Source organism: Neopelma chrysocephalum, unplaced genomic scaffold, assembly GCF_003984885.1.
Source record: "Neopelma chrysocephalum unplaced genomic scaffold, ASM398488v2 Primary Assembly neopelma1_60, whole genome shotgun sequence".
Lineage (NCBI taxonomy): Eukaryota > Metazoa > Chordata > Aves > Passeriformes > Pipridae > Neopelma > Neopelma chrysocephalum.
Genome location: NW_020897715.1, coordinates 9,294,041 through 9,321,734, shown reverse-complemented (window position 1 = coordinate 9,321,734; position 27,694 = coordinate 9,294,041). Strand labels below are relative to the sequence as shown.

General features: G+C 36.5%; 1 protein-coding gene across 2 annotated transcripts; it reads left to right on the top strand.

The window, feature by feature from the left end:
• ZPLD1 (zona pellucida like domain containing 1) lies at positions 1-26,890 on the top strand. 2 transcript variants are annotated; one of them, XM_027681474.1, is made up of 11 exons: positions 1-59; positions 6,629-6,742; positions 11,700-11,920; positions 14,244-14,425; positions 15,078-15,150; positions 18,296-18,393; positions 19,025-19,105; positions 19,926-20,097; positions 21,459-21,567; positions 24,511-24,540; positions 26,458-26,890. In XM_027681474.1, exons 1-11 carry the CDS (start codon positions 26-28, stop codon positions 26,631-26,633), a joined length of 1,290 nt encoding a protein of 429 aa, XP_027537275.1. In that variant the 5' UTR covers positions 1-25; the 3' UTR covers positions 26,634-26,890. The 2 variants fall into 2 exon arrangements, with proteins under 2 accessions (XP_027537275.1, XP_027537277.1); XM_027681476.1 differs by lacking the exon at positions 1-59 and adding an exon at positions 5,073-5,160.
• Positions 26,891-27,694: the final 804 nt, after the last annotated feature.

The window sequence follows — 27,694 nt, the reverse complement described above, 5'->3', positions numbered from 1 at the left end:
CTTACTGCGCTTCGTATCTGCATGAATGTCCTGTGGGAAACGGTGTTTAATTGATGCAGGTTGGAAGAACAGAATAGAGATCACTCTCTTTTCTGGGAGGTTCAGGAGGTGTCCTTCTGTGCATTTTTATATGTGGAACTTAAAGCTAATTTGTGTTTTCACACTTTATTGAGGTATCTGTGGAACATGGAGTTAGAAGCATAATTTCAAACAGAGTTAAAATTTTTAGCTTATCTATCAGGTACATATTTCAGTACCTTTATTGCATGATACGATTGGCATGATTTGGAAAATACTAGCATTTCCTTAAATCATTAAAATAAATATCTGGAAGAGAGATATAAATACACTATTGAAGTCACCTTTGTGGGATTGCAAAGCAAATATTCAGGCAATATTTAAAGTAAAATTCAACTATTCCATCACTAAGCATAGCTGTGGTAAAAATAACATGGAACAGTGTAGGGGAAAAGCAGCATATCGGAAGAATGTTAGTATTTCACTAGTGGATGTAGGAAAAGCTAAGAATAACTGATATTTAGCACAGAATAGCAGGTAAAGAGTCTACTCCGTAACCTCAACAGTCTGAAGTGAATGAGTTAAATCTAGTAAGTCAAGATCTCTGGCTTGTTCAACAAAGGGTTGTTTAGATTTATTTATACTTTAATAACTTTATTTCCCCAATAGTCTGTCTCCTTGAAAGAAGATATTAGCTGCTTTGTATAAATTTATTAGAAATATTTCATATAATCTTATTCTCCACTTGATCACTCTTTCTCTTCTTACATTATAAATATGCAGTTAACTTAGTTTCTTTTCAGACTAGATTAATAAAACCTCAGTGCATCCAAGGGTTTGTTGTAAAAATTAAGACAGACGTATACTAAGGTACAATGTGTAAAATTTTCTAATGAATATTTTTAAGCTTTAAAATGTAATTTTTTTTAACAGCTTATTGGCAGTATGGTACACCAATTAAATTTCCCTAGTCATTAGGTAGGTGAAAAAACAGTCTCAGCTGGAGTTTTGCCTATCTGAGGGTATGAGATGAAGCTCTAGACAGACCTAGTGCACATCTTTCTAAACACACCTGATTCTATAGATTCAAGAGCACTGCATGGCTGTAAGGCTTCTACTATTAACTCAACATACACATTTATTTCTCACTACCAGTTATAAGATTCACAAAAAATACTGAGCTGTGTCTTTTGGAAGAAGATCTAAGTTTTCAGCAGAGTTTAGAGTTATTGTTTTATTTCAATTCATAAGCACACTATGGATTGCTTCCATATAAATTTTTTATGGTCTTGAATATCAGTTTCCCATGCAGCATGCTGGGCAAAGTTTGAAGTCTTTCAGATAAAAGTCTAATGATTTTGGTATGGCTTCCTTTTGTGGAAAATTAACAGCTTTCTCAGACCCTCTGGCTTTTTTATTCTGTGACAGAGATTATTCTAAAAAGACTGGAAAATAAACCAGAATTCTTTTAACTTAAACTAGAATTTTTTAAACCTTAGAACCAAAGCAAAAGGTTTGTATATTGTTTTTTGAAAACTGCAAAATTTATTCCCCAGTCTCATTTTCCTTTGACGCTGTGGGTACCTTCTTGATTCACAAGCATTTGAGACTTAGATTTTGAGACTTCAGCTACCATTTAGAATTTTTCAGGTAAAGCTACTGTTTGGTTCTGGTAGAATTTTGATTATGGAGAAGCCCCAAGCTTTGACCCAACATTTAATTACAAATCTGGTATAGCATGAAACTAATCCAGGATTCTTGTTTTTAAATATCAAAAATTGAGGGGAAATATATGACTAGCAAATAAGCACAGGTCATTCTAGGGCCAAATATTTAATGCTGAAGGCAACTCAATGTCTGACTACCTGTGTACATGTAATGCATGGTCTTTCTTGTGTACTCTGCAACTGCTCTTTGTGTTCTGAATAGCTATAAGAGAGAAATTATTTACCTATTTAAAACTAGTTTCTTATTTTGTGGGGGGAAAAAAATCACATCTCTTTGTACATTCTGAGGCACATTGATTTCTGATGTTCTTAGTTTTATTATTTCCTCATATATGTCAAATTATTACATTTGTTGTATTTCTGTGCTGTAAGCCCTCAAATACTGTAATTTTGGGAACATACAGTCTGCTCACAGGTCTGGCTCCATCATCAGCTTTACTCTTCTGTTTGGGAAACAGCTGAACTTTAAGATACATATGTGTGCCTCTGTGTGTATATATTTCTCATATATATATGTGTGTGTGCATGTCTACGCATATTTATTTTTTCAGCGTTTCAGGTTTTGCTAGGTGTCAGAAATGAATGAGATGGCACTATGGAGCCTGAAATCACAGAAATCTGCAAGAAAAGATATGCTGTGTTTCAAGCAGAAGGAAATGTTATATTTGAAATGTGTCTTAAATGTGTCTTAAATCTCAGATGCCCTTTTTTTTCCTGTAACAAGCCTTTTGAAAAAAGGCAATTATCACTTTTTGGTAGTCTTCAAAACAGTTACTGTAAAGATCCAAGTCCTGTTTTATCTGCATCGGAAGATCCAAGGAGATAATGTGGGAGGCAATAGGGAAAATGATCTGGATAATTCATTGCAATGGAATGTACAAGTTAAAAGAGAAAGTTCCACTGAAGAACTTGAGGTAGAGAGGTATTCTTTTGTTTTTTTTCTGCTGGATCACTTTTAAGCAATGGCAAATGGTCTAGTATGTGTTTAGGGCAAAGTGGTTCTGGAACACTTGACAGCGGTTCAGTTAATGCACTTCACAACTATTCACAACTTGAGTGCACATGCAAAAGCAAGTGTGGCAGCAAGATGAATGTAAACCAAAAAGATAAGGAACTATTTTGTCGTGAGATGACTGAGAAGTACTTGTTGAACTACGTAATGATAATTTGAAATTATTTTTATAAGCAGAAGTAATGCTTCTATTCCATTACTTGTAGACACCTAATGTGTATCATTAGACAATATTTAGGCAGTTACCAGATATGTATAAAAACACTTATAAATGTTCCACCAGCTTTATTATGTGCTTATCACATGTACAATTTTCTTTGAGAAGTTTTTTTATTACTATTAACCGGTTTTATGGAAGACTTATCCAGTCAGAAGGCACAAAGATCACCATATTATCCTGCAGAACTGCCACACCCTGTGAATGAGAAATCAGGAATAAGCAGAGGATTACAGGAAGTTTGTCATAAAGTACATGATAAATATTTGAAATAAGTAATATACTCAGAAGTCAGAACTGGCTCACAAATGAATTTCGATAAAAGTGTAGGGCTGAATCAGTGAATGCTGTTGACAATGGAAAATTTTAGAAGAGCTTTTTAGAGAGGATGGGAAAAAAGAGAAATGAATATAAGGTCATGAGAGAGGAAAGAAGGGGAAATTTAGATAGGTCAAACTACGGCATCTCTGTGGAATTAAATTCCCAAATTGACTGCTAAAACCTGTCTTTTTTAAATCATAAACATCTTTACTTGGAAATTCTGTGCAGGTTTTCTGACATGGTGAAGTTGATCAAAGCAGGGATGAGGGCTTTGTGAAGTGATAACTAAATTGAGGACTGCATGTTGCAACTCTGACCTCTCTGTACTCTTCAATGATATGCAGCACAGAACCTGATTCTTGGCACATCAGTGAAACCTGATATGGGTTTGCCAGTTGAGAGTTTAGATAGAGATGGTCACATTTCCCTTGCTGTATGTGTTGGCATCTTTGCAATCATGGAAGTCTTCTTAACAGCCAAGGATGTTTGCTACTGGATCAAAGAAGCCTGTTTTTGGAAAGCACCAAGAGCAGTATTCCTTGAAAAAGGCTTAAAGAATTACATACCAAGTTGAAGAAAAAAGGGCAAATATCTTCCGCATGAATTTGACTCCTGGATTATAAATCACCCCATTCCTAGGACTTGCATATTATCTTTACTTTTTCTGTAAATGGAATTTAAATTTCATGCTCATAAGCAGGCAATAAGGTTATGATGTTCCTGTTATTATTTTGATAAAACTTTTATGCTTCTTTCATTGGATGAAATGTTCAGCAGCATGAATATGGTACAAATCTTTTGGTTAGGATGCCTTATACATTTGGGAGACTGAAGTTTACAAATTTCTGTTGAGAAATAACTTGCCAGAGGCCTTTAAGAGCAGGCTGGAAAAGCAGGAATGGCTGCTTTGATTCTTGCTGGGGTGGGTAGACAGGTGATGTTGGCTTTTCAGGGTGCTTTCTAGCCCTGCAGTTCTCTTGAGAAATGAAAAATAATGCCTGCTCCGAACTTATTTAACCAAAATCAGCAGGATTCAGCTCAGCTGGTGATGTGGATCTGCATGTTCATCCATTTACAGATAAGTCAATAGTCAGAAAGCAAGTAGGACATTATTGGTTGTGTTGAAATCTGAATTGTTCGGAATACAGCTAGAGAAATAATGCTATAAATACTTAATGTCTTAATTCAGATTTATTCCTTAGCAATCATCTCTTCTTTCTCCAAAATGCAGCAGCATAAGTTATGTTTAATAATTAAAATTTTAGAATTTATTGTTAAGTTCTGCTTTTCATCTAAAATAATAGATACAGCTTTGTCAGTGGCATCTTTCATTAAATTCTTTTCAAACAGCTTTTTTTTTGCTAGCAAAAAACCCACTGTGGATGTTAGAAAATTGAAGTCAGATTTAGATCTTGGTAAATTGCCCTTAATATATACCATTGTAATGGACATAAGAAAGCAGACCATGTACAAAGAACAGTAATAGCCACTTTATTGATGTAACCACTGTTCAAGCTGAGGAAAGGCTCCAGGACACTGGAGAAATGCCAATTTTCTGAAGTATAAAATGTTTCTTTCAAAATAAAATATGAATTTTCATAGTAAACAAACATAAAACCACTATCTTGCTTTTCCATCTGAGAGAAATGGAGGGGGTGAGAAGATCATGAAAATACATAGGTTTCATAACAACCCAGTTAGAAATTTTATTTTCTTTCTTATGGTTTCACAGTTCTTCATCAGCATTAGCTTCAAGTGCTGTCAACCTCCACAGGAGTCTAATGGAAAAAGAGTACAGAGTCAAAAAGTGCTTTTGCTTAGAGTTTTGTATCCACCTGAAACTAAAAGGAGGTTGGATTCTTGCTGTAAGTCACACTTTAAGGAAGTTGTGCAGAACTTGGTGGGAAAACTGCTTTTGGATGGGATAGACAGCAAAAGTCATACCTGACTTATGCATGCTTAGCTGGAAGATGGTGTTTTCAATTCTGAACTTTTATTCCATGTACTTCCAAGCAGACTTACACAGGAATCAGTATCTGTACATTTGTACATACCTTTGATTTTTAGAAGAATTTGGCTCAGTTGTAGTCGATCTGTTCACTGACAAATCACTTTGGGAGTGTCCTCTAAGGATCTTTCTTTCAACGCAAAGCATTAAATTGTAGGTTTGTGTACTCTGTAAACATGGTTTGAAAACTAGTGAAAGCCTTTCTGTTATTGAGCAGACTTTAGCTCAGACTGCTGTGTAGCCATGAAAGAGTCAGTTAAGAGTAAGGATTTGTCTCAAATGTTCTCTCCATGTGCAGTTGCCAGCTCTTCTCAGCAGTGCATGACAGCCCCTTGCCATGCCAGATGCAGATGCATTTAGGGATACTTCATCTCTGGAGTTTGCAGATGTTCTTTATGCACTTGGAGAAAGGTGATGATTAACGTATCTGTATCTACAGTCTTAGAGATAGCAAACCTAACTCTTAGAATGGCTCAGTTCCTGTCTAGGCAAATGGAGAGCATTGCCACACGTGGGGTCTATGCAAGCAGATCAGATGTATTCTCTAGAATGACAAAACTTTATAAAATAATAATAATAATAAAAGTCAATGCACTTGGATTCATGGACAAAAATCTCAATATTTTCAATAACAGCATGTGTCAGAAATATTTTTTTGTTCTGCTAAATACTTCGGGTATTGGAGGTATCCTCCCAGAAGGAATAATTACTCAAAACACTAGAAATTCAAGTATTCTGATCTCCTGATCTGATTTCCAGATACAATTCAAGTAGGTGCAAGTGTCTGTACCAGCTCATTATGTAAGCTCAATATAATTACGTGTGCTTCAAAGAACAAATGTTTGGCAAATAGATATGAACTGATTTTTATTCTAGGACCTTGAGCCTGAGAATTGCTCAGCAAACCATTTATCTGTATGGTTTTCAAGGACTTAGAACAATAGTTTTATTTTAGCCAAGATGTCTTTCTTAGGTAATTTTTACACAGAAATGTCAAAAAAGCTGTTGGAATTTAAATATTTAATCAATTCTCATTTGTCAATACATTTTAGAGATTATTTTTTCCTTTTCTTTTATGTCATCCTTGAGTGTCTTCTTTTTGCGACAGGTTATGATTAAAAGTTGTAGAAGTTAATAGAAATTACATATAACTCAGAAGTAGAGAAATGGGCCCTGCTGTCTGTGACCTCGTTCCCATAAGTTTGTGAGCTTTTTCCCCAGTTCCTTTGCTGGAGACCATCACCTCCTGAGTGGTTAAATGTCTGCAGTAAGCATCTTTAATGCACTGAACAGATGTGTGTAATAACCACTTAATGTTTTGCTAGGTTTTGCAATGGAACAGGTATGGTTACTGCTCCTGCTGACGATTAAAGTGCTTTCAGTGACTGCTCAGTTCAATGGATACAACTGTGATGCTAACCTCCATAGCAGGTTTCCTGGTAAGTGTTTAATAGACTTTTTTCTAATGGTGTCTTTATTGTCTTGGTTCAAAGCAGTGCTTATTTTTAAATACAGAGCTTTAAATCTTCCTGAAGCCTGGGGGTAGGACTTCACGTTAAGTGAGTGTTGACTATCTCGGTGAGAATGAACTTCTCTAATATTGCACTTTACTTTCTTCTAATTACACAGTGGGCAAAATTTAGTGCCTCACTTCAACATTAAGTGCTTGGTTAGGGACAGGTGAAGCAGTGGGATATGTCTATGTATGATGTATGCTCTTGCCTCTAAGTAAATGGAAATTAAGTAATTTTTTGGATATTGAGTGTTCAGAGCTGTTAATACAATGAGAAATAGAAATGAAATGTCAGCCTTAGTGACGTGTATCAGGGTTTATTCAGCTAAATCATCCTTTTGGTCTATTACATTGCTTATCCTTCCTGCTTCAAGTTGTATTTTGGGTAGAATAATAATAGTAATAAAATGGCTGTGAATACTGGAATACTGTCTCTATCACATCTTGTTTTTCTGAAATAGCAATTGAATTGAATAGTTTAGTAATGAACTCTCAGTATAGTATTATGCTGTAATACCTTTTGTGTTGCTGCTTTCTGAATAATAATAGTTTTGATGGTGTCGGTTTTTTTGGTGGTTTTTTTTTTTCAGGAAGGGTCAACTCTTTTATTAAACTTCAGTCATCAGAAAGCAGAAAGTGTGTTTGTTTTCCTTTGTTACCACCACACTGCTAGATGCTTTGTTGACATAAAGACCAGCAGTGGGTTTAACCTTTTTCCACTTAATTGATATGAATATGAAGAACAGAGAAATGAGACATGCAAAGAAGATCAAATATATTGTCTCCATTCCTGAGAAAATCATTGTTTAACTGAGTATTTCACAAGCTAGTTATATATTTCCCTTCTTAGCAACAAGTTTTCTAGGCTTGTCTTAGATGTGTGGGTGAATTATGCCCACCTGTCTCAGATCTACCTTTTAAGTTATTTTGTGTAATTGTGGGGGGTTTTTTGTTATTATTTCTGGCTTCTTGAGAGGATTGCAACAGCTGGAGGTACGTTTAGATTCCTCTTTCCATTTTTTAAAATTTTTCTCTGGTCATTTTTTGCACCAGCCTTATGCCAACATTTATTTGCAATGCAATATCTGTGACTTGAATTCATCTCTTATTGTGGATATTTAGGGGCCTCTTGTAGTTCTGCCTCATAAAAAAGGGTCATATCAGATGCCATGTCTGCCAAATCTCAGTGACTTGGGAGAAAATCTGTTTAGGTTACAAGTAAATAGACTTTTTTTTTAGAGTAAATGCTAATGACTCCTCACTGCCCACAGGAACTCAGCAGAGTCCTACTTTTTCTTGTTTGTCATCTAGGGCAGTAAAGATTCAAAGGTTGGACTTTAATCAACAGTCTTAGTGCTGATTTTGAGAGCTAGGAAAGAAAAATAATTCTGTTTATTAGTGATGCATTTGAGATGGGAGTAAAAACCAGAAAACCCATTTATTCCCAAATTTAGAAGGTATTATATTCAATATACAGAAGGGCCTGCTATGTAATGGGCTGGAGCTAGTGGAGCTGAGAGGCTGCTGGAACTCATATTTCTGAGTTTAAGAACCCCAGAAGATGGGTGAGAGAATCTCTGCAGGAAAAAGGGCCTCACTCTTCCTGTGCTTGCTTCCCCATATCTTGGCTCAGACTGTGGCTTTGAGGCAGCTGCCTCAGGGCCTTCGGAGTCCAAATGTAGGGGGAAAGTGAGAGAGAGATCAAAAAGGAAAATGTTTTGGAACAGGTATCTCCTCAGGTTGAGATATTATCCACAGAATCTGGTTATGAATAGACTTTCTTCCTGTTCCTTATTTGTTCCTCACAAGGAATCTTCATCGCCTTGAACAGGAATTCCAGCCATGGGGCAAGAATGGTGTGCAGATACAGGAGAAGCCATTGGGTTTTGAATGTTGTTAAGAACAGAAGTTGTTTTCAGCAAAGAGTAGAAATTAAGCCTTCCTGAAGGAACCATGGAGCTCATCCATTTTTCATTTGTTTGTTCTTTTTCATACATTGCTTTGGTGACTTCTTGCATAGGAGTGCTGCTGCATAAATAGGATGACAATCAGGCAGGACTTCTGTTTGTGCATTTGCAGGTTTGTTTTAGAGTGTAGGTAAGCAATAGTCAGCAGGAATGAATTAAAAATATCCCTGTATTTGGCAGATTGAAAATTCAGTGACTTCTTATGCCAAAAGCTAGATGTGTTCTAAAGAACACATCCTTCAGAGAGTTTACCTTGAGAAAAAGACTATTTCTGCATTGCAGTAAAGCATAGCTTTTAGAAGGCTTTTGGGAGATGGAGCCATAGCAGTCTGTCTTTAGCTGGGAAATGCAATTTTGTTTCAGGGGGCTCTTGTTGTAAGTACGTATTGAGAACTTAGCAGAAACTAAGGAATGTTGCAGCTTTTTCACATGCACTATGCATTTTAATTCAATATCAAAGCAGTGATTTGATCAAACAGGAAGCAAATGCAGAGAAGTTGGTTTTGAACTATAAGTGTCTTTGCATGACTCCTCTGCTGGAATGAGTTTTATCAATAGTGTTCTGCGGCAAACTCCTGTCCTCTGAAGTTTCTTGCTGCCTGCTCTGGGGTGAGTCTTGGCAATGTGTGGAAGGGTACCAGAGCAGAAGCAGGCATTGGAGCTCCCAGCATTTCTCTCATCACCATGTGTCTGTCCTTAACTCAAGGTGGTCTATGTAGTATCTATGTACCTCCTGAACTTTACTCTGTTTTGCTTGTGACACACCCATGAGTACTGTTGACTATAGGTAGCTTGGGTGATTTGAGTCAGAAAGAAATCAAGTGGTTTGCTTGTATGGAAACTCTGTGACACAGAGGTCATTGTATTTAAGGCTTCATCAGATGGGTGACATAACCTTCAAACCATCTATCCTCTCTTACTCAGAAAAACAGAAGATTTTAGTGCAGGAATGCAAATACTTTTTTTTTTTTTAGTAGGCTTGTTTTAACATATTTAGGAATAATATTTACCTTTCCAAATTGACAAGAAATGAGCTAGGTGTTTAGCATCTAAAGAGACATTAGATCTGTTTGTGCCTGGTTTCAGATTAATATCTGAACAAAAAATGTTTTATTTCCAGAATGGAAATTATTTCCATTTATTTCCATTCCAGAATGGACTAATTTGGCAGCTATGCTTCCTTGTGAAGTAGATGGCAGAAAAGGTTCAGTGTGAAAAGGTTGTTTATCCCCCTGTATCACACAAGTTGTGTTTGTACTGTATGGTCTCATTTCCCATAGTGTCAAATGATAATTTTGCAAGTGGTAATGGTAACTTAATTGGTGGAGTTAATATCTTGCTTTTTCAAAAGGCTTGAAGTGAGTTATAAAATTAACTGAGCTACTTTATGTTAAATGCTGCAATTTGTAACAACCTGACTGCTTGTGTATTTGGTCCAAGTAAGCATAACTGCGCACTTTGCCATTTGCCTTTTTGTACTGGTCCCTCTACCTTAGTATACTCATTAAATGGATCATTATGGTCCTCGTGTAGTGGAAAACAAGGCATGCTGCTTCTTGATCTTTGTATGTTATATTAGTGGGATCATGATCATGTACAAACCAGGAGTATTTCATGCCAAATCACTTTGACTTCCTTCTTGCCTCCAGTACCTGTCTGTCCAAATTTACACCCAGTTATTTCCTGCACTTGATTCTTTTGGCTTTAAAGCCACCATTAAAGCTGTCTAGATTAAACTGTTTGTGCTTCTGTACCATGGGGGAAGAACTAGTTCATTGTAATGGAGATTTCATTTCCTCTCTGTTGTGAAAATGCAGTGAAACAATTCATTCCAACAGTCTTAATGGTATAGCATTGACTGAAGTTGTTCTGCAATTTTTAATAGCACTTAATCTTCAGGCAGATGTAATAAATTAGTTGTTATATAAAGGAATAATGTCTGTGTTTAACACAGTGTAGTATGTCTTTTTGTAAAGCACTAGAGGAAAACACCAGAACAGCATCCCAGTCATCTATGGGTGAAGAAGACCTTGCAGAGAAGCCATGTTATAGCTCTAAAGCTAACCAAACTCTTGCCTGTATCCTAACATGATGTTTTTCCTTTCAATACATAACAATCTTCAGAACTTTTGAATAAAAAGTTGAATTCATACAAGACTTTTTTTTTGCTGCTCAAAAATTGATCAATTTGAACAATTGCTGCTTTTGTGTTGTCATTATGTACAGAATGAAAGATTGCAAGATACTTTGTAGTATTGATCATCGTCTTTCAAGAGCCAACTGATTTTTCATCAAAGCTAAAGTTGATGGTTCTTAAAAAAAAAAAAAAGACGAAACCCAACAATAATAAAAATCTCAAATTGACAAAGTTTGTAATAAATTGCTCTGATAAGCTGTTGATTGTACTTCAAAGTCTGCATGGCCTGAGATTGTGATCTCATACAAAGTGGACTCCAGACAACCCTAGACAAATGTAGCCAACTTCATGCCAGGGTGGGCTGGAAGGCAGCTTGACCTCCCAAATTTCTCAAAATCACTGGAAATTTCTTTTCCAGAAGGGAGCTGTTTAATCAGACTCCAAATATGTAACCACTTGCTGTTTTCTACTCTATTGCAGTGCTTCAGTTTATTAACGTGCTACTAAATGATTTGCGGGGGAATTTTAGAATAATGGTTTTGTTGCACGATAGACTATATTGCTATTTAATTTTTGGGTTTTTTCTTTAGTTAAGTTGTAGAGTGAAATCTGTTCTCTAGAATAATACAATTCTGACCTTTATATTCTAATATTTTGCTGTGACTGAGGTCTAAAAGTTTATTTGATTGGAAATTACAACACTAGATTAACTGCTACAATAGTTATGTGTGATTAGTTGAAATATTCTTACAATGTCTTTCTCTGTATTTTTCTTGCAGCTGAACGAGATATCAATGTTTTCTGTGGAGTACAGACAATTACTATGAAGATAAATTTTTGCACAGTTCTTTTCTCTGGTTATTCTGAGACAGATCTGGCACTGAATGGGAAACATGGGGATGCCCACTGCAGGGGTTTCATCAATAACAACACCTTTCCAGCGGTGGTCATTTTCATCATCAATCTGAGTACTTTGGAATCTTGTGGAAACACTTTAGTGGTAAGATAGAGTCCAAGACAAATTGTAGCATGGCTATTTATGCATAGGATCCAGTGAATGTCTTTGACAGCATTTGTATCTTTTATAGATACTTTGTGTTATCCAGTTAGCAATATATTGCATACATCAAAGAAAAGTGGAGAAAGTTGGTAATTTAGAATCTTGATTACTAATAAGAAAATGTGGTGGGACACATATTTATTCACTGATTAGAAAGTATAATTTTAATTTTTTTTTTTTGGGTGGAAAAATGATATTTTTCCAAGGCATTTTTAAAAGTCTTGCTGAACATGCCTAGATTTTACAGAAATAGAGTTGTACAGTTTGTGTGTATCACACTGAACAAGCAGTGACAAATTTGTATAAAAATACCTGTGAATAACTTAGAAAAACAAGTGTAGAAATGTATTATTTTTAAGACTTTTATTCTATCTGGCATTCATACTTGCACTTGATGCCTGTCAGTTTTTATAACAAGCCCCCTGTTTTGTTGCTAATTGTGCCAAAAATGGGCTGAAATATTTGATATGCTCTGTGACCCCTTTGCCTTAGGCTGAGTTTTCTTTTAAAATTTCAACAAAAGAACATTTTATCAAGTTCAAGATTCTCTTTTCCCATTTTCACTGAAAACCTGTAACACCTCCATGACTTGCACTAGAATAATTTTCTAGGAAGCAACTTCTTCCTGTTCTTGTCTAGTTGGTCACATAGTAAACTCCCTGAACTTGCTATTTAACTATAATCATAAGAGCTTGATGTTTAAAAAAACAAAACAAAACAAAAAAAACCTTAGTCTGGTAAATCCAAGTAATTGGAGCTCCCCATGAAGTTCCCCACAAGGTTGCACAGGATACAAAGACAAAGCAGCAGCTGTAAAAAATATAACCAAAAATTCCCCCCGTCCTCTCTGTTTAGGCATACTGTGCCCCAAACAAAGAGGATAAAAGAACAGGGAACATCTCTTATCATGTTTCCTACACTGGAGTAGTACAATCCTGTACATTTCTTGGCAGTGTTTCACAGCAAAGAACTTCAAACTAATTTTCAATAAAAGTAAAGGACAGACAACAGCTCAGGCAGAACTCGAGTAAAACCCAGGTCTGTCTGTAATACAGCAGACTCGACTTTTTATTTTATGGGGGTGGGGTGATGAGGAAGCTAAACAGAGCTGTAGTTGGCTATACTACCTCAGTGATCTAGCCTATAATTTTTAGGCAAGATACAGATCTTAGAAAATTTGATTTTTGATATTTTTGTGCCATTTAGCAAATTATTAGGTAAGCCACTGGTGAAGTGCATGGCTGCTTCTGTCTTTTAGGTGTATTTTCTGTAGACGAAGAAATCAAAAATGTCCTGTGCTACTTACTGCCAAGTGTTACAACTCATGTGCACCTCAGGATAATTCTTCCATAATGAAATACCTTTTTAAGAAACTACATATTCTAAAGTTGTTGAAAACATCTGTTTTGCTAATACAGTTATACCAAAGAAATGCTACAGTGGAAGTCCAGTGCCATGTTAATTTGCTTTACTGAATTATGTGCCTACTGAGACAGCAAACCACCCCCTTATTCAGATCAGTAGCTACAGTGGGGTCAGGCTGCTACCAGAAGGAAAGTGTCCTTCAGTTTTCCTGACAGCTGCATGTTATTGCTGGCTCTGCACATTCTCTGAGCCTGAGCAAAAATAGCATATGTCCATGGATTGAATTTAGGTTGCATTGGCATTAAGCTTGTGTTACTTTTAAGCTCTGCAATTTCTGACAGGTTACAGTTTGTAATTTAGAAATGTATAATGTAAACAAAACCACAAAGTTCAGCTATTTGTTTTGTATCTATTTATAAAGTAAGTTGTTTTTGATATGTCAAAACCAAAGCTCAACAGTGAGGGAATATTGTTTCTGTGAATGAAATTGCTTGTGTATTTGCCTTACTATTGTATATGTAAGCTCTTTTTAAGGTAATATTTTTTAACAATAATAGCAAAGTTCCTTCAGTTCTTCCCAGTAAGTCATGTGAATTCATTGGGAAGTGGTCAGAAAAAAGTACCTACCAAAAAATACTCTTCCAGGATTCATAATTTTTTTCAAATGTTGCTCAAGTCTGTGTTAAGAACAGGGGTATAGCTTGTGAACTGTACACGCGTGATTTTAGGGAGGTGAAAAGTTGAACACAGGGAACATGTTATTAAATCAAATTAAGTTTTGAAGGATTTATTGAAGATATTTCTGCCTAAATTATGAGCTAAAGCATTGCTGTCCTTGAGTATTTTTTGTTCCATGGTTAACTTTCAGATAATAGTAATCTGCTGTCTCCCTCAATAGGTATCCTCAGCTCGAGGTATCAATGCTTATGGAAATACCTCAGTGATACAGATAGGTAATGTTTCAGGCTATATTGATACGCCAGACCCACCAACAATTATCAGCTATTTGCCTGGACTTCTGTACAAATTTAGCTGTAGCTACCCACTGGAGTACTTGGTTAACAATACCCAGCTTGCTTCGTAAGTGTGCTTTTTAATTTCTATGTGTTTCATTACCATGTTTGTGTAAGCACGTACGCGTGCATGCCATAGCAGTGTTGTCAACATAGGTATTTTTAGGTATGCAAGAGTAAAGGGAAGGAAAAAGCACCAAAAGAAGAAGTGATACAAAGAAAAAGAAAATTCTGTAGCATCATTATATGAGAAAACATGGTTTATGAAGAGCTGTGGTTATTAAGAGGCCCTTAGATAACGTAAAACTTCCATTAAAATTCAAATTTTCTGATGAAAAATGGTAGCAGCAAAGAAAAAAAAAAGGAAGTTCTTCATGAAATAGTTTGCAGGCATGTAAATATAGAATGCAAGAGAAAATATATGCATGAGTAAACCTTGTACATTATGAAAAGTGGGTTATTTTTTGTTACTTTGCCTCTCTGCTAATTATTTTTCTGATTCGTGTTTCCAGTAGCATCCATTATTTTCTGCATAGTTAAGACTGTCAGTATTTCCGCTCTAAATTCCTATTTCTGAAGTTTATAACCCAAATGCATAAATTAACTCCTTGTGATATGACTCATTGAGTTTTTTTAATGATAAAACCCACTGAAGTATGCAAACACAAAAATAAGGTATCTTTCTTCATGATGATTTTTGGTTTCTGGTTCTCTTGTAGGTCATCAGCTGCTATTTCTGTAAGAGAGAACAATGGTACATTTATCAGCACTTTGAATTTGTTGCTTTACAATGTGAGTATAAAGCACAGTAGTATGACTTGAACTAAATTAATCTCTGCACTAAGTGGGTAAAAGTTGGATTAGCAGACCAAAGTATAGACTCCTCTTCATTATTTGCTGTTTTCTTCTCACTCTTCCCATGAAGCAGACCTTTCTTGCAGGTGTCTTTCATTTCTGAATTTCCTTTTCCTTTTTGTTTGCATGTATCTGCTGTCTTGTGTTTATATGGTTCATCTTTCAGGTCACTTAGTCTCTTTGTCCAGTATTTATACAGCTCATCGATTTACAGCTCTGGTTTTCAGGGCGTAGCACCATGTCACCACTCAATTGTCCTAGTAATAACAATCATACTCTGAAGTGCATGCTTGTGTTTGAATGTATTATTTTTTTGTGTGTATGTGCATAGGTACATTGCACTTAAACAGAGAGTACTTTGTAGTATTCTGTAAAATTATTCCAAACCTATTCCCTTAGCAATAAACTGTAGCGCTTTGGCTGGGGTGTTTTTATGTTCAAGCCTCATCAGAGTGTTTTGATCATCTGTAATTGTAGTGAGGGATGTTGAATTTGTTCCAAATCTATAGCCCACTGCATATGTTGCCTTATGGTGTGGACTTTAAAGATTTTAAGGTTTATTAATTATAACAGTTTTCGTCCAGCACTTCTTACTTGTGTTTTAGATAATTTAACTTGAATATGCATTTACTGTAAAAGCTTTTACCATGTAAAAATGGTTGGTGACCATAAAACATAAAAAATCCACAGACCTCTACTTAATATTAATCAATGAAATTGTATTTTTGTGTTGATTAAAATTTCTACTCATACATTTTAAATACCTGATTTAAATATCAATTTTTCAATCTATCAAGCATCGTTTTTGTAAATTATGAATCTGATTTTTTTTTGCATTATTATTCATACCATCATGCTGCTGAGTTATAATTCATGCAACTGATTTAAAAGTCAATGCTTTATGCTTTGAACATAATGAGCTATAAATATTGCAACAGGACATTTTTCAACGGCATGCTTTAAAAAAATTATGTTTGTTTGAAAGTGCAGAGCTCCAAATAACAACCTATAATCTGTTAAAATGAAGATTGTACTTCTCTCATTTTTAAATAAACCTGTGATCAAAAAGATGGGCCAGAGTGAGGGTAGGCAAATTTCTCAGTCAGGTCAAGCGTTGACCACAATGTATTTGCTACCTTTAGGGCCCAATTCAGAAAACAGTGAGGAATAAATGTTAGTAGTACTCATACTGAGCAGTTTTTCTTCAAATACAACATGCCAAGATGTGCTTTTATCCTCCCTACTCCAGTAAGCTTTCGAGTTGATCATAAACAGAGGTGTCTTACCTTTCTGATTTCAGTCATATTACTCACCCCCGTGTGTAGCACTGTCATGAATAATACTGCTAAGGCTGGCAGATTCAAATGGTGGATATGCCCTTCTGCTTCACATCCTAGGGCTGTATAAATAGATGGACAGCTTGTGCATTGCCTGCATTTTGCCCAGTTCTTTGGACACTTAACGTCTTGTGGGTTCACTTGGTCGCTGTTAGAAGCCCTGCTTTTGGGAGGGGCCTCAAGACTTGTGTCCACTCTTGGTATTGTGAGGGGTTGTGTACTGAGGCATCTCTTGGCTGCAAGGAGGCATATTTTCAAACTTTAGCTGTAGTGTTATTTCTTAAGATTTACTGTTAATCTTCTCAGCTCAACTCTATCTTCCCTCACAAGGCATTGTTTACATTTACTTTGTAATGTTAGTACATGTCATTGTTAGGAAAGACAAGAGGAGCCCTTATGATAGACTCAGAGTTTAACAACAAAGTGTTTAATGGGCTCTCACGGACCCTAAGTGGCTATATGCTTTTATGCCTTCTCGCAAATATCTGTCTAAATGAGTAAAAAATACTCTTTAAGAATAAAAGAACAACTATGTAATGTAATAGTGAGGGTCTTGCACTCTTTATTCAGTTGCAAAATGTGGCAGAGCTATGTGTTATAGAAATGTAAAATTAATTTGAAAGAAGGCAAACCTATCTGACTTCACTTGAGTGGATCTCCAAGGACTTGCTCTGTGCATATCTGAGCTGCTCTTTCTTTGCATGTGTACCTCCCATAGCCTCCAATGCTGCAGAGTTTGGATATTGGGCATGCTGTGAATTTTGGCATTGTTACCTTTGAAAAGAATCACTTGAGCTTTGTACTTAAACCTTCTTGTTGCTGTAAACTGCTGCTTGCCATGGTCTTGCTTGCCACACTGAACCTGATCAAAATTCTCTTTAACAAATTTTTTCATGGACATTGAGTGTTTTGACCCCTCACAAGAGGTCTCAGTATGCTGAGTGCCTGTGCTATTGGCATTAGCAACCTATTTGACGTAGGTGATATTACCAGTAAGTGCATTTTGATATGCTGATTTAACACCTGTCACACAGATCTGTTTCATGGCTTTGTTGCTAAAGTGACATTAATGGTTCAGACTTTTCAACAAGAAACTAATAAAACAGCTATATCTATGTAGTAGTATATGGGGAATTCTCAACTTTTATGTTGAATACAGCTTTTTTGAAACAGTTCTTTCGAAATACTAGAATTTAAATGAAAGTATTTGTTACTTGTAGTCTTCAATAAGCCAACTTCCACAGAAACTATATTTTGCATAACAAAATGTCTGTTCTCCTGGACTATAGCTTAAGATATATAAAACCGGGTGGCATTGCTATCTCCACTAGTTCACATAGCCTTAACGACATTTCCTGGGAAAGGGTACACTGTGACCACCCAGTTAAGCTCCTCCTTCAGGAAACCACAGTAGCTGCTACATTTGCCTGTAGGCCCTGGGAGACTTACTGGAGTGTCAATGAATGCTACCTTTTTTTTAATCACTAATCCAACCACTTCATTAAATCATAAATTCTCCCAAATAGTTGCATAGAAAGAGGCCTGTCAAGTGTTTTTCATCTTCATAGACAAACTTGTAGGCAAATGCTCTGGCACTGCTTTTTGCTTCTTCCTTTACAGAGGACAAAGTAAATGATCATCCTACATAGAAAGGTCAGAAAAATCAGATGAGAGTTCAATCTGTGGATGCAGGTGGATTGTTACAGTGGAATTTCTGTTACAGTGAGGCAATGTTTGTTTTTCAGGATTCAACATACAGCCAGCAGCTCCTTATTCCAAGTACAGGTTTACCTTTGAAAACCAAAATATATGCAGCTGTAAGAGCAACCAACCTTGATGGAAGGTACCATAAAGAATATTATATCTTGTCTTCCTTGCTATTCAGCTCTTAGTGTTGCAAATTTTTCTAATTTAGAAGCATCTATCTTTCCTCATAACTTTTTTGTGTGTCAAAATAATGGTTGGTGTTCAATAATCACTGCTCTTCCTCAGGAGGGTATCAGGTTCTTGATGGTGAATGCATATTTTGCTGAGGTTCTCATTATGAAAGTTTTCCTGTATTATACTTTAAATCCTATATTGATTGTATTTAAGGAAAGACGTCTTTTTGACCAAGTGAGAAAATCCAGAGCTTTCAAAAGTGGGTTGGTTTTCAATTCTAGTCTTATGTGGCCATAGCTTATGAGAGGAGGCGTACCAAGTGTGTTGGTATGGTGGTTGACTTGCATAAAACCAAATGATATGATTTATACAATTCTGCTGATGTGCTGTGCTGTTTAATTTTTTAAGCAGTGTGAAGAAACAGAATAATGACTTGTATGTGACCTGTTAAATACAATAATTCAGGGTCTATGTAACAGCCTACGTTATCAGTTTATGTGCTTTCCTGTCTGTCTTTTACTTACCTTACTCACTCTCCACCCCTACTCTTCTCTTGCTGATTCACCTCATCTATCACGTTACCCCCTGTGCAGGTGGAATGTTTTGATGGACTACTGTTACACCACTCCATCTGGTAATCCTAACGATGATCTTCGATATGATCTTTTTTTAAGGTAGGTCCTGTGTAAACCCAGTATTTTGTTGTCCTTCCTTAGAAAAAAAATTACAAATCTCTCCAGTAGTGGTGCCCTAAACTGCCTGGAAAGTTTAAGCATTATTACCAGGGAGGACCAAGGGATAGGCTTATAGATAACTTGTCAGAACCTAATCTTGTGTATGAACATAAACATAGAAGCAAATGCAAAGTCATAAGAATTATGGAGATATAAAACCATATATCCAAAATAGGTCTACTAGGGATAACACAAACACTCAAAGTGAATGGCTAAACTGGCCTTTATTTCACCAAAGGTAAATGTGGTGAATGACAGTGATATAAAACACCATAGACTCCAGACCAGGAAGGTAGTTAAGCAAATGATTAAATATAAATAGATTCTCCTGCTTCTACTTCAAGTAATAACATTTATTTGAATTGGAACTTCGAAAAAAATCTTGGCAGTATCTCAGATAAAATTTTATCCGTGACAGTTATTGGAGAGATACTGTCTTCATTTGGAGTTACCTGTCTATACTGGTTAGCATACCTGATTGCTTTTTGCTTCAGGTCTCAAGTTTCTTTGGGCACTGGAATTTAATGGTACCTTGGTTATAGCTGTGGTGTTGCAAAACAAAGTGTGGTGCTTTTGTAGGAATCTGTTTCAGCACAGGACTGTGCAGCCTAACAGGCAGATTGTGTCTGCCCATGTTGCACTGTGTTCTTTTCCAAGGAACTAAAGCATTGAACTTGCTGCTTGAGTTATTCTCATCTAAGAGCTTCAAAATACTAATAGAGTTCCACATCCTGGTTTTACTCTTCTCTACAAAAAACAGCTGTGACAAGGACCCACAGACAACGATAATTGAAAATGGCAAGAGTCAAATGGGCCGGTTTTCCTTTGAGGTGTTTCGCTTTGTGAAACACAAGAACCAGAAGATGTCAACGGTCTTCCTTCACTGCGTGACGAAGTTGTGCAGAGCAGATGACTGTCCCTTTCTTGTGCCAGTAAGTTTTAGTGGACAGAAGTTGTTGTTAATTATTTGGATATAAAATAGGCACTGGAGTTGTTCTGCATGCAAATGCCATGAAAGTTTGGATGGCACAGAATGAGGGTGACTTGCAGGAGACTGAATTAAGAATGTTTCTTGTGTCTGAAGGAATGTGAAACAACTAATGAAGAATATGGAAATAAATATTCTCATCTGGAAATAAAATAATACTAGACCTGCAAAGCGTAGGTTGTAGAACACATGAGTAACGGCCTTTTCACATTGTGGTCCTTAATTTTTAAAAGTAACAACTCCCAGATAGATTTAGAGCTGATATTCTTAGAATAGCAGCAAGGTATTCATAATCACAGTGGATGAATAGAAATGCCTTAGAATAGAATTTACAGAAAACTTAAAGGTGTAGGAAGTGCTGTTATACTGACAGGGAAAATTTGTATGAGTTCATCATAGTGATGATGAACTACGAGAACATCATAGTGATGAAATCCTATGCTTCATATAGTTTATTATCACCTCCATTATAGTTTTGAAACTACTGTTTCATTGAAGTTCATGAAGTTATGTCAATTCAAAATTATCTGATTTTATGAGTGTCAGGAACAACAAACACATTTTGGAAATTGAGACATTTAAATAAATATATAAACACAGAATGTTCTGTGATATCTTCAGAATGCAGCATTTCCTATTGAATGACTTCTCATTTAGAATTTTGAAGTGCTACCTGTTCAGTATACTCCTGAAATTTTGTATGTTATTTTATATTTTTATGTTACACTTTTGCATAATTCATTTTGTATTCAATTTATGTTCTGAGGTTTTTGAAGTTCTTTCACATTAAAGAAATGCTCTTAGTTGAAGCATGCTTGAGTAGCCAAGATGCTTAAGGTAGATGATAAGTTACAGATGTTAAAGGTGGATTCCAGGTGAGAGTGCAGGGGATTGTTTTAGTGTGAGTCTTTGCTATTCAGAACTCCAAATGTGGAAATTCTCACTTGAGAAGCTTGCTAGAGTAGGGATTGTCAAGCAAAACAGATTTGTTGGGGAAAACTGTCTGTAAACATAGCTTTGGGAAATTAACTACTGAAAATTTAATATACTATAAGATGGATCTTTTGCACAACGGTGATGTAGTTTTGTAAACAAAGTGAGGCAAAATACAATGGGAAGCCAGGCATTTATAAGATACACTTCTAGGGAATATTGCAGCTGTTTCTATTGCAAAATAACATAAAGCATATTAAGAAATAAAGTTGTAGTATTACTTATCAAAGAGTTTACATTAAAGCAGAAAGCACAAAAGGACCATAATTCTATTCCACTCTGAATCTGTGACTGTTTTGATTGACCACTCAGATTTGCAGTAACAGAGAAAAGAGAGATGCTGGTGGGAGGACAACTTGGAGCCCTCAGAGCACATCTGGCAATGCTGTAATCTCTGCTGGCCCCATCATTACAAGGAGTGGTAGGAATGAACAATCTTTTTCTATGGACTGCAGGAATTTCAGAAACTGGGGGAAATAGCAATTTAATATAAATTTGTGGTGACTCAGAGAAAGGATGAATTTTCCATGAATTTGCTGAGTATTTTTCCCCTTCTGTTGGGTCTTTAGTAGAAATTTTGAGCTAATATTTGTATGGCTCTCACGTGCTTCCTCCAGTAAAATCACTGTAGGATACTGTTATACATATAAGGCCATTGTAATAAGTTCAAACTCAGTGGGTTGACTTTTTTTTTTGGTCAGATTTCACTGTAGATAATGGAATTTAAGGTACTGTGTTCAGTGTTGCAATTTAATTTGGACGGCTAATGAATATTCACTGTCACTTTCTATTCACTGTATCTTCCAGCTTCCCTCTGGGTTTTTATCTAAGTGTTGCCTAAAATTAATACATGCTATGCCTAACCTTCATCTATAAGAAAGAAATAGGACAAACACATTGGAAATTTTAAACAGAGGGGGCACTGCTTTAATTTGAGGCGGAAATTCCATGATTTCCATTTTTATTGCCAACGTTTTTAAAAGAAAAAAAGCAGCTCTAAATGCTCTAACTGTAACCTGCAGTTTCTGAGCAGAATTTGTGGCTGCTGTTGACTAAATAGTAAAATAAATATTTGAAAAAGTTTTAGAAATTACTACTATTTAGAAGTAGTTGCAGTTAAGCAACTGATTTCAGCAGTCGTGGATTTAGGAAGATGAGAGTAGGACTGAATCTGATCTAGGAAAAATAATTTAAACCCTTGGGAATAAAATCCTTCTTTTCATGCAAAGTGATTGTACCCACATATACAGAGAGACAACTGACCCTCCAGAATGGGGAACCATCTAACAAGAGACCATTTTTAGAAAAAATACACTGTTATGAGCAAAATTTCTGCAATGAGAATGAGTAATTTTTTTGCATTATACATGGTCTCAATTGAGTTGCTACTATCTGATAAGTCAAGAAAAAGTGAGAACTAACTTCAAAGTTGCATACATGAGTACTTATGGGAAATGAATGACAGATCTACTCAGACAAACATGCATGTTAGAGTATTGCTGCCTTAGGCAAGGAATGAAAACTAGATGCAGCTTGTTATATGAGCAACCCATATTAGGTAATATAGCTTATGATTCAAATGCTGTGAATGCTATTTTTACAATTAAAAAAAGAGATATTTATCATTTTCCTTTAAATGTTGCATTGCTTCAAGCAAAGTGATCTGTCCATGGGTGTTTTGTGGTCCCGCAGAAATGATAAACAATTTTATAATTTCATGACAACTGTTGAGGTTGTTTAAATGAAAACATCAATAAGGCTGAAAAAGGAAAACAATTTTTTAGGTGTCTTCTGCTTGAGATATGTGGGTAAAACTTTTTAGATTAGAAATATTTATCCATCTTCATAGTATGCTTCTGGAACATCTTTCTGCTGCTGTGACAGAAGGATAGTTTGTTAAGTACTCCAGAAGAAAATGGGATTCAGTTTAGAACTCAGCCATGAATTTCAGAAGTGGCATTGGACAAGTCCCTCAGTCTGAGTCACACCTCACTCTTCCTTCTGGAGCAGAAAGGGAATTAGTTTTGCTGTCTCTTCTTATTGGGAAAATAAGCACATAAAAAACATGAGGCTCATGGTTTTTTTAACTGTAGTTAACAAGATAGAAGAGGGAAGATCATGAGAGAACTTGAACAAAACTATCTGGGTTTGGATGAGGAATGTCAGGGTGAAGTGCTGGCTTACTCTGGTGTGATGCTGCACTATTTTCAAAACCAACTCTGGCCCAGCTTTAGCAATGATACAGAGCCCATCAAACCTGCTGCACCCAACTCACCACAGTACATTTGCCAGTATTAGGACTGCAGTTGCAGGGATGTGCAGCCCCTCACTTCCCTCCTTTAGGATGGTGCTGCATCTGTCCTGGGGCTGGACCCTGTGCATGTTGGCACCCTCAGAGGCCTCTCAAGTGAGCCAGGTCTCCCCATTACTCCAGTCACCAGTTGTTCTGGCAACAGAGCTGTTTATGAAGCTGCCTTTGTAGGAACTGAATAGTGCCACTGCAAATGAGTAATGGTCCTCCTCCTGTGTAGCTCTGAACTCATATTTCTAACATTTTTTTCTTTTCAGAGAAATGTTATTGTTTTTTGTTAATCTAAAATAAGTCATTACAGAAGGCATGCATGGAAGAAAATGTTTTAGTCTCTATATGGAAGCAAAGCAGGTACCTACTTGTGAAGTTGAAATTATGTAGCTTTTGATGGATGTCTCAGTTAAATTTAGGAGACAGCTGCTCAAAACAAATGTATATGTGAGCTGTGCTTACAAGTTGTGCAAACCCCCCCAAAAATATTGACAAGAAATGTAATTCTGAAAGGGACAATGGCAAGTAAATAAAAACTGGAGACGAAATACAAATGTTTCCCTGGATATAATGCCCCTGTATAACTGTCAAGAGAAAAATGAGCATGGGGAAAGGGCATTTTTGTAATAATTTATGGTCACTGATATATTTTTCCTTGCACAACACCAGGTAATTTTTTTCCTATATATTTTATAATATGATTAACAGTGAAGAGACTTGCGTATAATATTGTGTTATAGCTGTTTTTTTATTGAGGGACAGAATAGACTTTCCACGTTTTCAATTAAGAGATTCCTGCATTAAGGTGGTGTTGGTTTGTTTTTCCACAGAATATTAAGTAGCTTCATATTGGTGTGCTGACATTAAAAATGAAGCAAAGTCTTGTAATTATTGTTATTGTCTGTATTCTAACAGAGATGCTTAAAGCTCCTAGTCGATAGGACAAACAGAGCTGATGTACTCTTAAAATGAAATGAGGACTATTGTCTGTTGTGTTGCAAGGGGGGAGGAGATAGGCAGAGGTATTTTAAAAATATAACACATGCCTTTTTTTTTATATAGATGAGACACCAACCAACAATTCAGAGCTTGGTAAGTTAATCAGAACTCCAAGAAACATAAGAGGGTTTATGAGTGAAACAGAACTGAGGAGATGAATGATTTTGATTGATATCTATGCAATGGCTTTTTTTTTTCCTTCTTTCTGGCTTTTTTGGGTTTTTTTTTGTGTGTGTGTGTCATTTAAATGAGTCAATACCAACATACTGAAAAGAAAACAATTGATAAGTCTGGAATTCTCAGTTTAATTTGTGTGTCCAGCTCCATCAACATAGAAACTTCTAATCCTGTGATGAAATTGAAATGAAGATCTGCTGCTATGTCATATGAGGGTGAGGGACCACTATAACTACCAGATGCAAAATCAGACTTTAGCAGTAAAATTTGCTTATACCACACAGGAGTAGAGCAGGAAAATGGTTATTATAGTGCAGTCCAGCTCAGTTCACAGCTCTAAGCTAGAAAATCAGAGTTGCAGTTCCTGTTCTCCTGGCTTTTAACCACACAAAGAACCTATGGAGAAGCTTGGATAGAAATTCACGGCTAGGGCAGTGAAGCAAATAGGCTGCAAGGGAGATTAGCTCTCTAAGTTTTAGGGTGCTTCTTCTTTGGGCACTTGGAGGACTTGTTTCAGCCTGTCTGTTACTGTTCTCAGATGGTAACAAGGAGTAGCTAATGACTAAGAAAGGACAGTCAGGGTAACCAGGTGGTACGTTGGGCCATTCCACCTCATACTCCTTCATAAAAGGACTGAGTGGAACAAGGAACCTATCCTGTCCTCTGAACTCTAATATTATTTGTTCCTTTCTTTTCTCAACTTAGAACATACAAAGACAGCTACCTTTCTTGCCTATCACGGAAAAAAGGTTCTCCCTGTAGTTAATTTCTCCCTGGTGTGTTCCTACTCACAGATATAATTAAAATAATAAAAAGCAGATTCTTTATTTGCTGCACACAGTTTGCTGTGTTAATGGCTGCTACCTGTCCTTCCCATGCAATGAAAGCAGCAACCCTCTCTGTCCCAGAGCAACAGCCTTTCTTTTGCCTGTTGCTGTCCCAGAGGAGAGCATAGAGGTAGAGTGAGGTGAGATTACTACTGTAGCAGACAGAAGGCAGCACAGTGTTGAGAAGAGGAGGGAAACCTGATCAACAGTGCTGATTTTTTTTCAGCTTTGGTGAGGAGGGAGAGATCACTGTTGAAGGCAGGTGGCTGCTTCTGGGAGGAGCAGTCTGGTTTCTCACACAGAGGCTTTGTTGTCATTTCACCTCACTCTCCAGCACTGGCGATGGCAAACACACGTTGGTACTTTGGCTACTACTTACTACTAAAATGCTGGAAAAGACAATACAGGCTGGATGTGTGTGGTTTGGTATCTCAGAACTGGTCCGTGAACAGACTGTTGAACTGCAATAAGTAGTAAATATGTTACCTCTTCTACCTGAGAATTGAGAAACACATTAAGAAACCCTCTGTGAAGGTGTGCAGACAAACTTAGAGCAGGTCTGATATCTGGTGTGAGATATACCTGCTAAGAATTTATATACACTTTGAAATGACATGTAGTTAATGACAGTGTGGAAGAAATCCTTTCATTAACTTGATTAGGCCACAAATCCTTATACCTCTGCCTTGATAGTTCTTGGACATTGATAGTCTTGCCTTAAGTAGCACAGGTCAAGTTTGGTCACTAGCACATGAGGGATTATGCCTTAGAAGGTATATGTCTTTATCCCCCAGCATGACTGATATTTAAAGAACTAATAACTCTTTCCAAAATATACTTAGATAAGCTTTATCCAAGTAGACAGATGCTCATTCTGAGCTACGGTTTTAGTTCCTCCACTGCAATTATACTGTATATAGAGTAGTCTAACAGGAAGACAGAAGTATTTGGCACTTCTGAGAGATTGTAACCGGATCTTACCTCAGCATTTTTCTTCTCATTGCAGCTCATCCAAATGGACCTCCTTTCCAGATGAACTCAGTCACCAGTGCGCTGATTTCAGGCATTGTTGTCCTAGGAATATCAAGCATTTTCTTTTTTGTATGTTCTCTAACTCTTCTGCACAGGAATTGGCCCAACAGTTCAGTCCTGAGTGGCATCCAAAACCCAGTTTTCAACTGAAAGTGATGATTTATTTGCACTTTTTCTTTGGGGTTGCCTTTCTTGTCTGTGAAATACGATTCCATTAAAAAGTAATATTAAGGCAACACTCCAGTGGTATCCAGCTTCTATTCCAGTTATTATATATTTTTAGATTTGCTAGATGTTGTGTAGGTAAGTGGCAGTGATATTGGTAACAAGCCTAGAAAATTATGAGAATCTCAATTGTGTTTGCAATCAGACTGCATGACATTATGCCCATGAGTGTGCTGACAATAGAGCTCATGTCTTCATCTTCTCAGTAAGGTCTCAAAGCTGAAGATGGTGAAGATGAGAACCTTTCCAAGTATACCATTTTTATACAAAACCTGACACATTCAGGAAAAGTCATAAGTTCATAAACACCTATTAAGATACGGATCACTTCCCTTTTGTCTTTATATTTTTCACAAATTTAAAAAAACAAGCGTGTCTCAGGAGGAACTCGTTTTCAGCTATCTTAGCTAAAAGCAATCCTAAGGGGACTCAGAACAAGGAGCTTTTACTTATTAATAATTTGGAAATGTTTTGTTAGATATGTCTTCCATTGACTTGTGTTGGAATCATGTGAAGGACAACATTTGGCTGGTTATTTTGGAGTCAAATTGTTTAGGGCAAACTGCAGTTGGTCCCAGAGAACAATGCTGCAGCTCTTGAGGTGAGAAAAACTTTTTCCAGCAAAACCATTGAGTTGAGAATCACTGAGAGCTTTAAATCTAATGTTCATCAGAAAGTTCATTTTGCACAGAATTACCACATGTGCAGACTTCAGTCAAATTCTAACCCAGGAAACTGCTCCAAGGGGAAAATTATTCCTCACCCTCCTGACTCCTTGAATAGGCAAGCTAATACAAACAAGTATTGCCAAAACTTTCCTCACAGAAAATTATTTTTTGGAGAACAATCTGGCAGTTGAGTAAAACTCTCACTAATATCCTAATTTGTAAGGGCAAGTTTTGCCCCATGAGTTTTTCAGATCTCAGATAAGGCTTTCCTTTCTACATGAAGAGTCATCAATCAGTGCTTTAGCAGATTTCTTTAGC

What these genes read in the sequence shown, in the direction of transcription:
- ZPLD1 (XM_027681474.1), top strand. Translation starts at nt 26, where the DNA reads ATGTCCTGTGGGAAACGGTGTTTAATTGATGCAG. An exon ending in CTTGTGGAAACACTTTAGTG is followed by an intron (nt 11,921 to 14,243) that starts GTAAGATAGAGT and finishes CTCCCTCAATAG; the next exon opens with GTATCCTCAGCTCGAGGTAT. An exon ending in CCCCATCATTACAAGGAGTG is followed by an intron (nt 21,568 to 24,510) that starts GTAGGAATGAAC and finishes TTTTTTATATAG; the next exon opens with ATGAGACACCAACCAACAAT.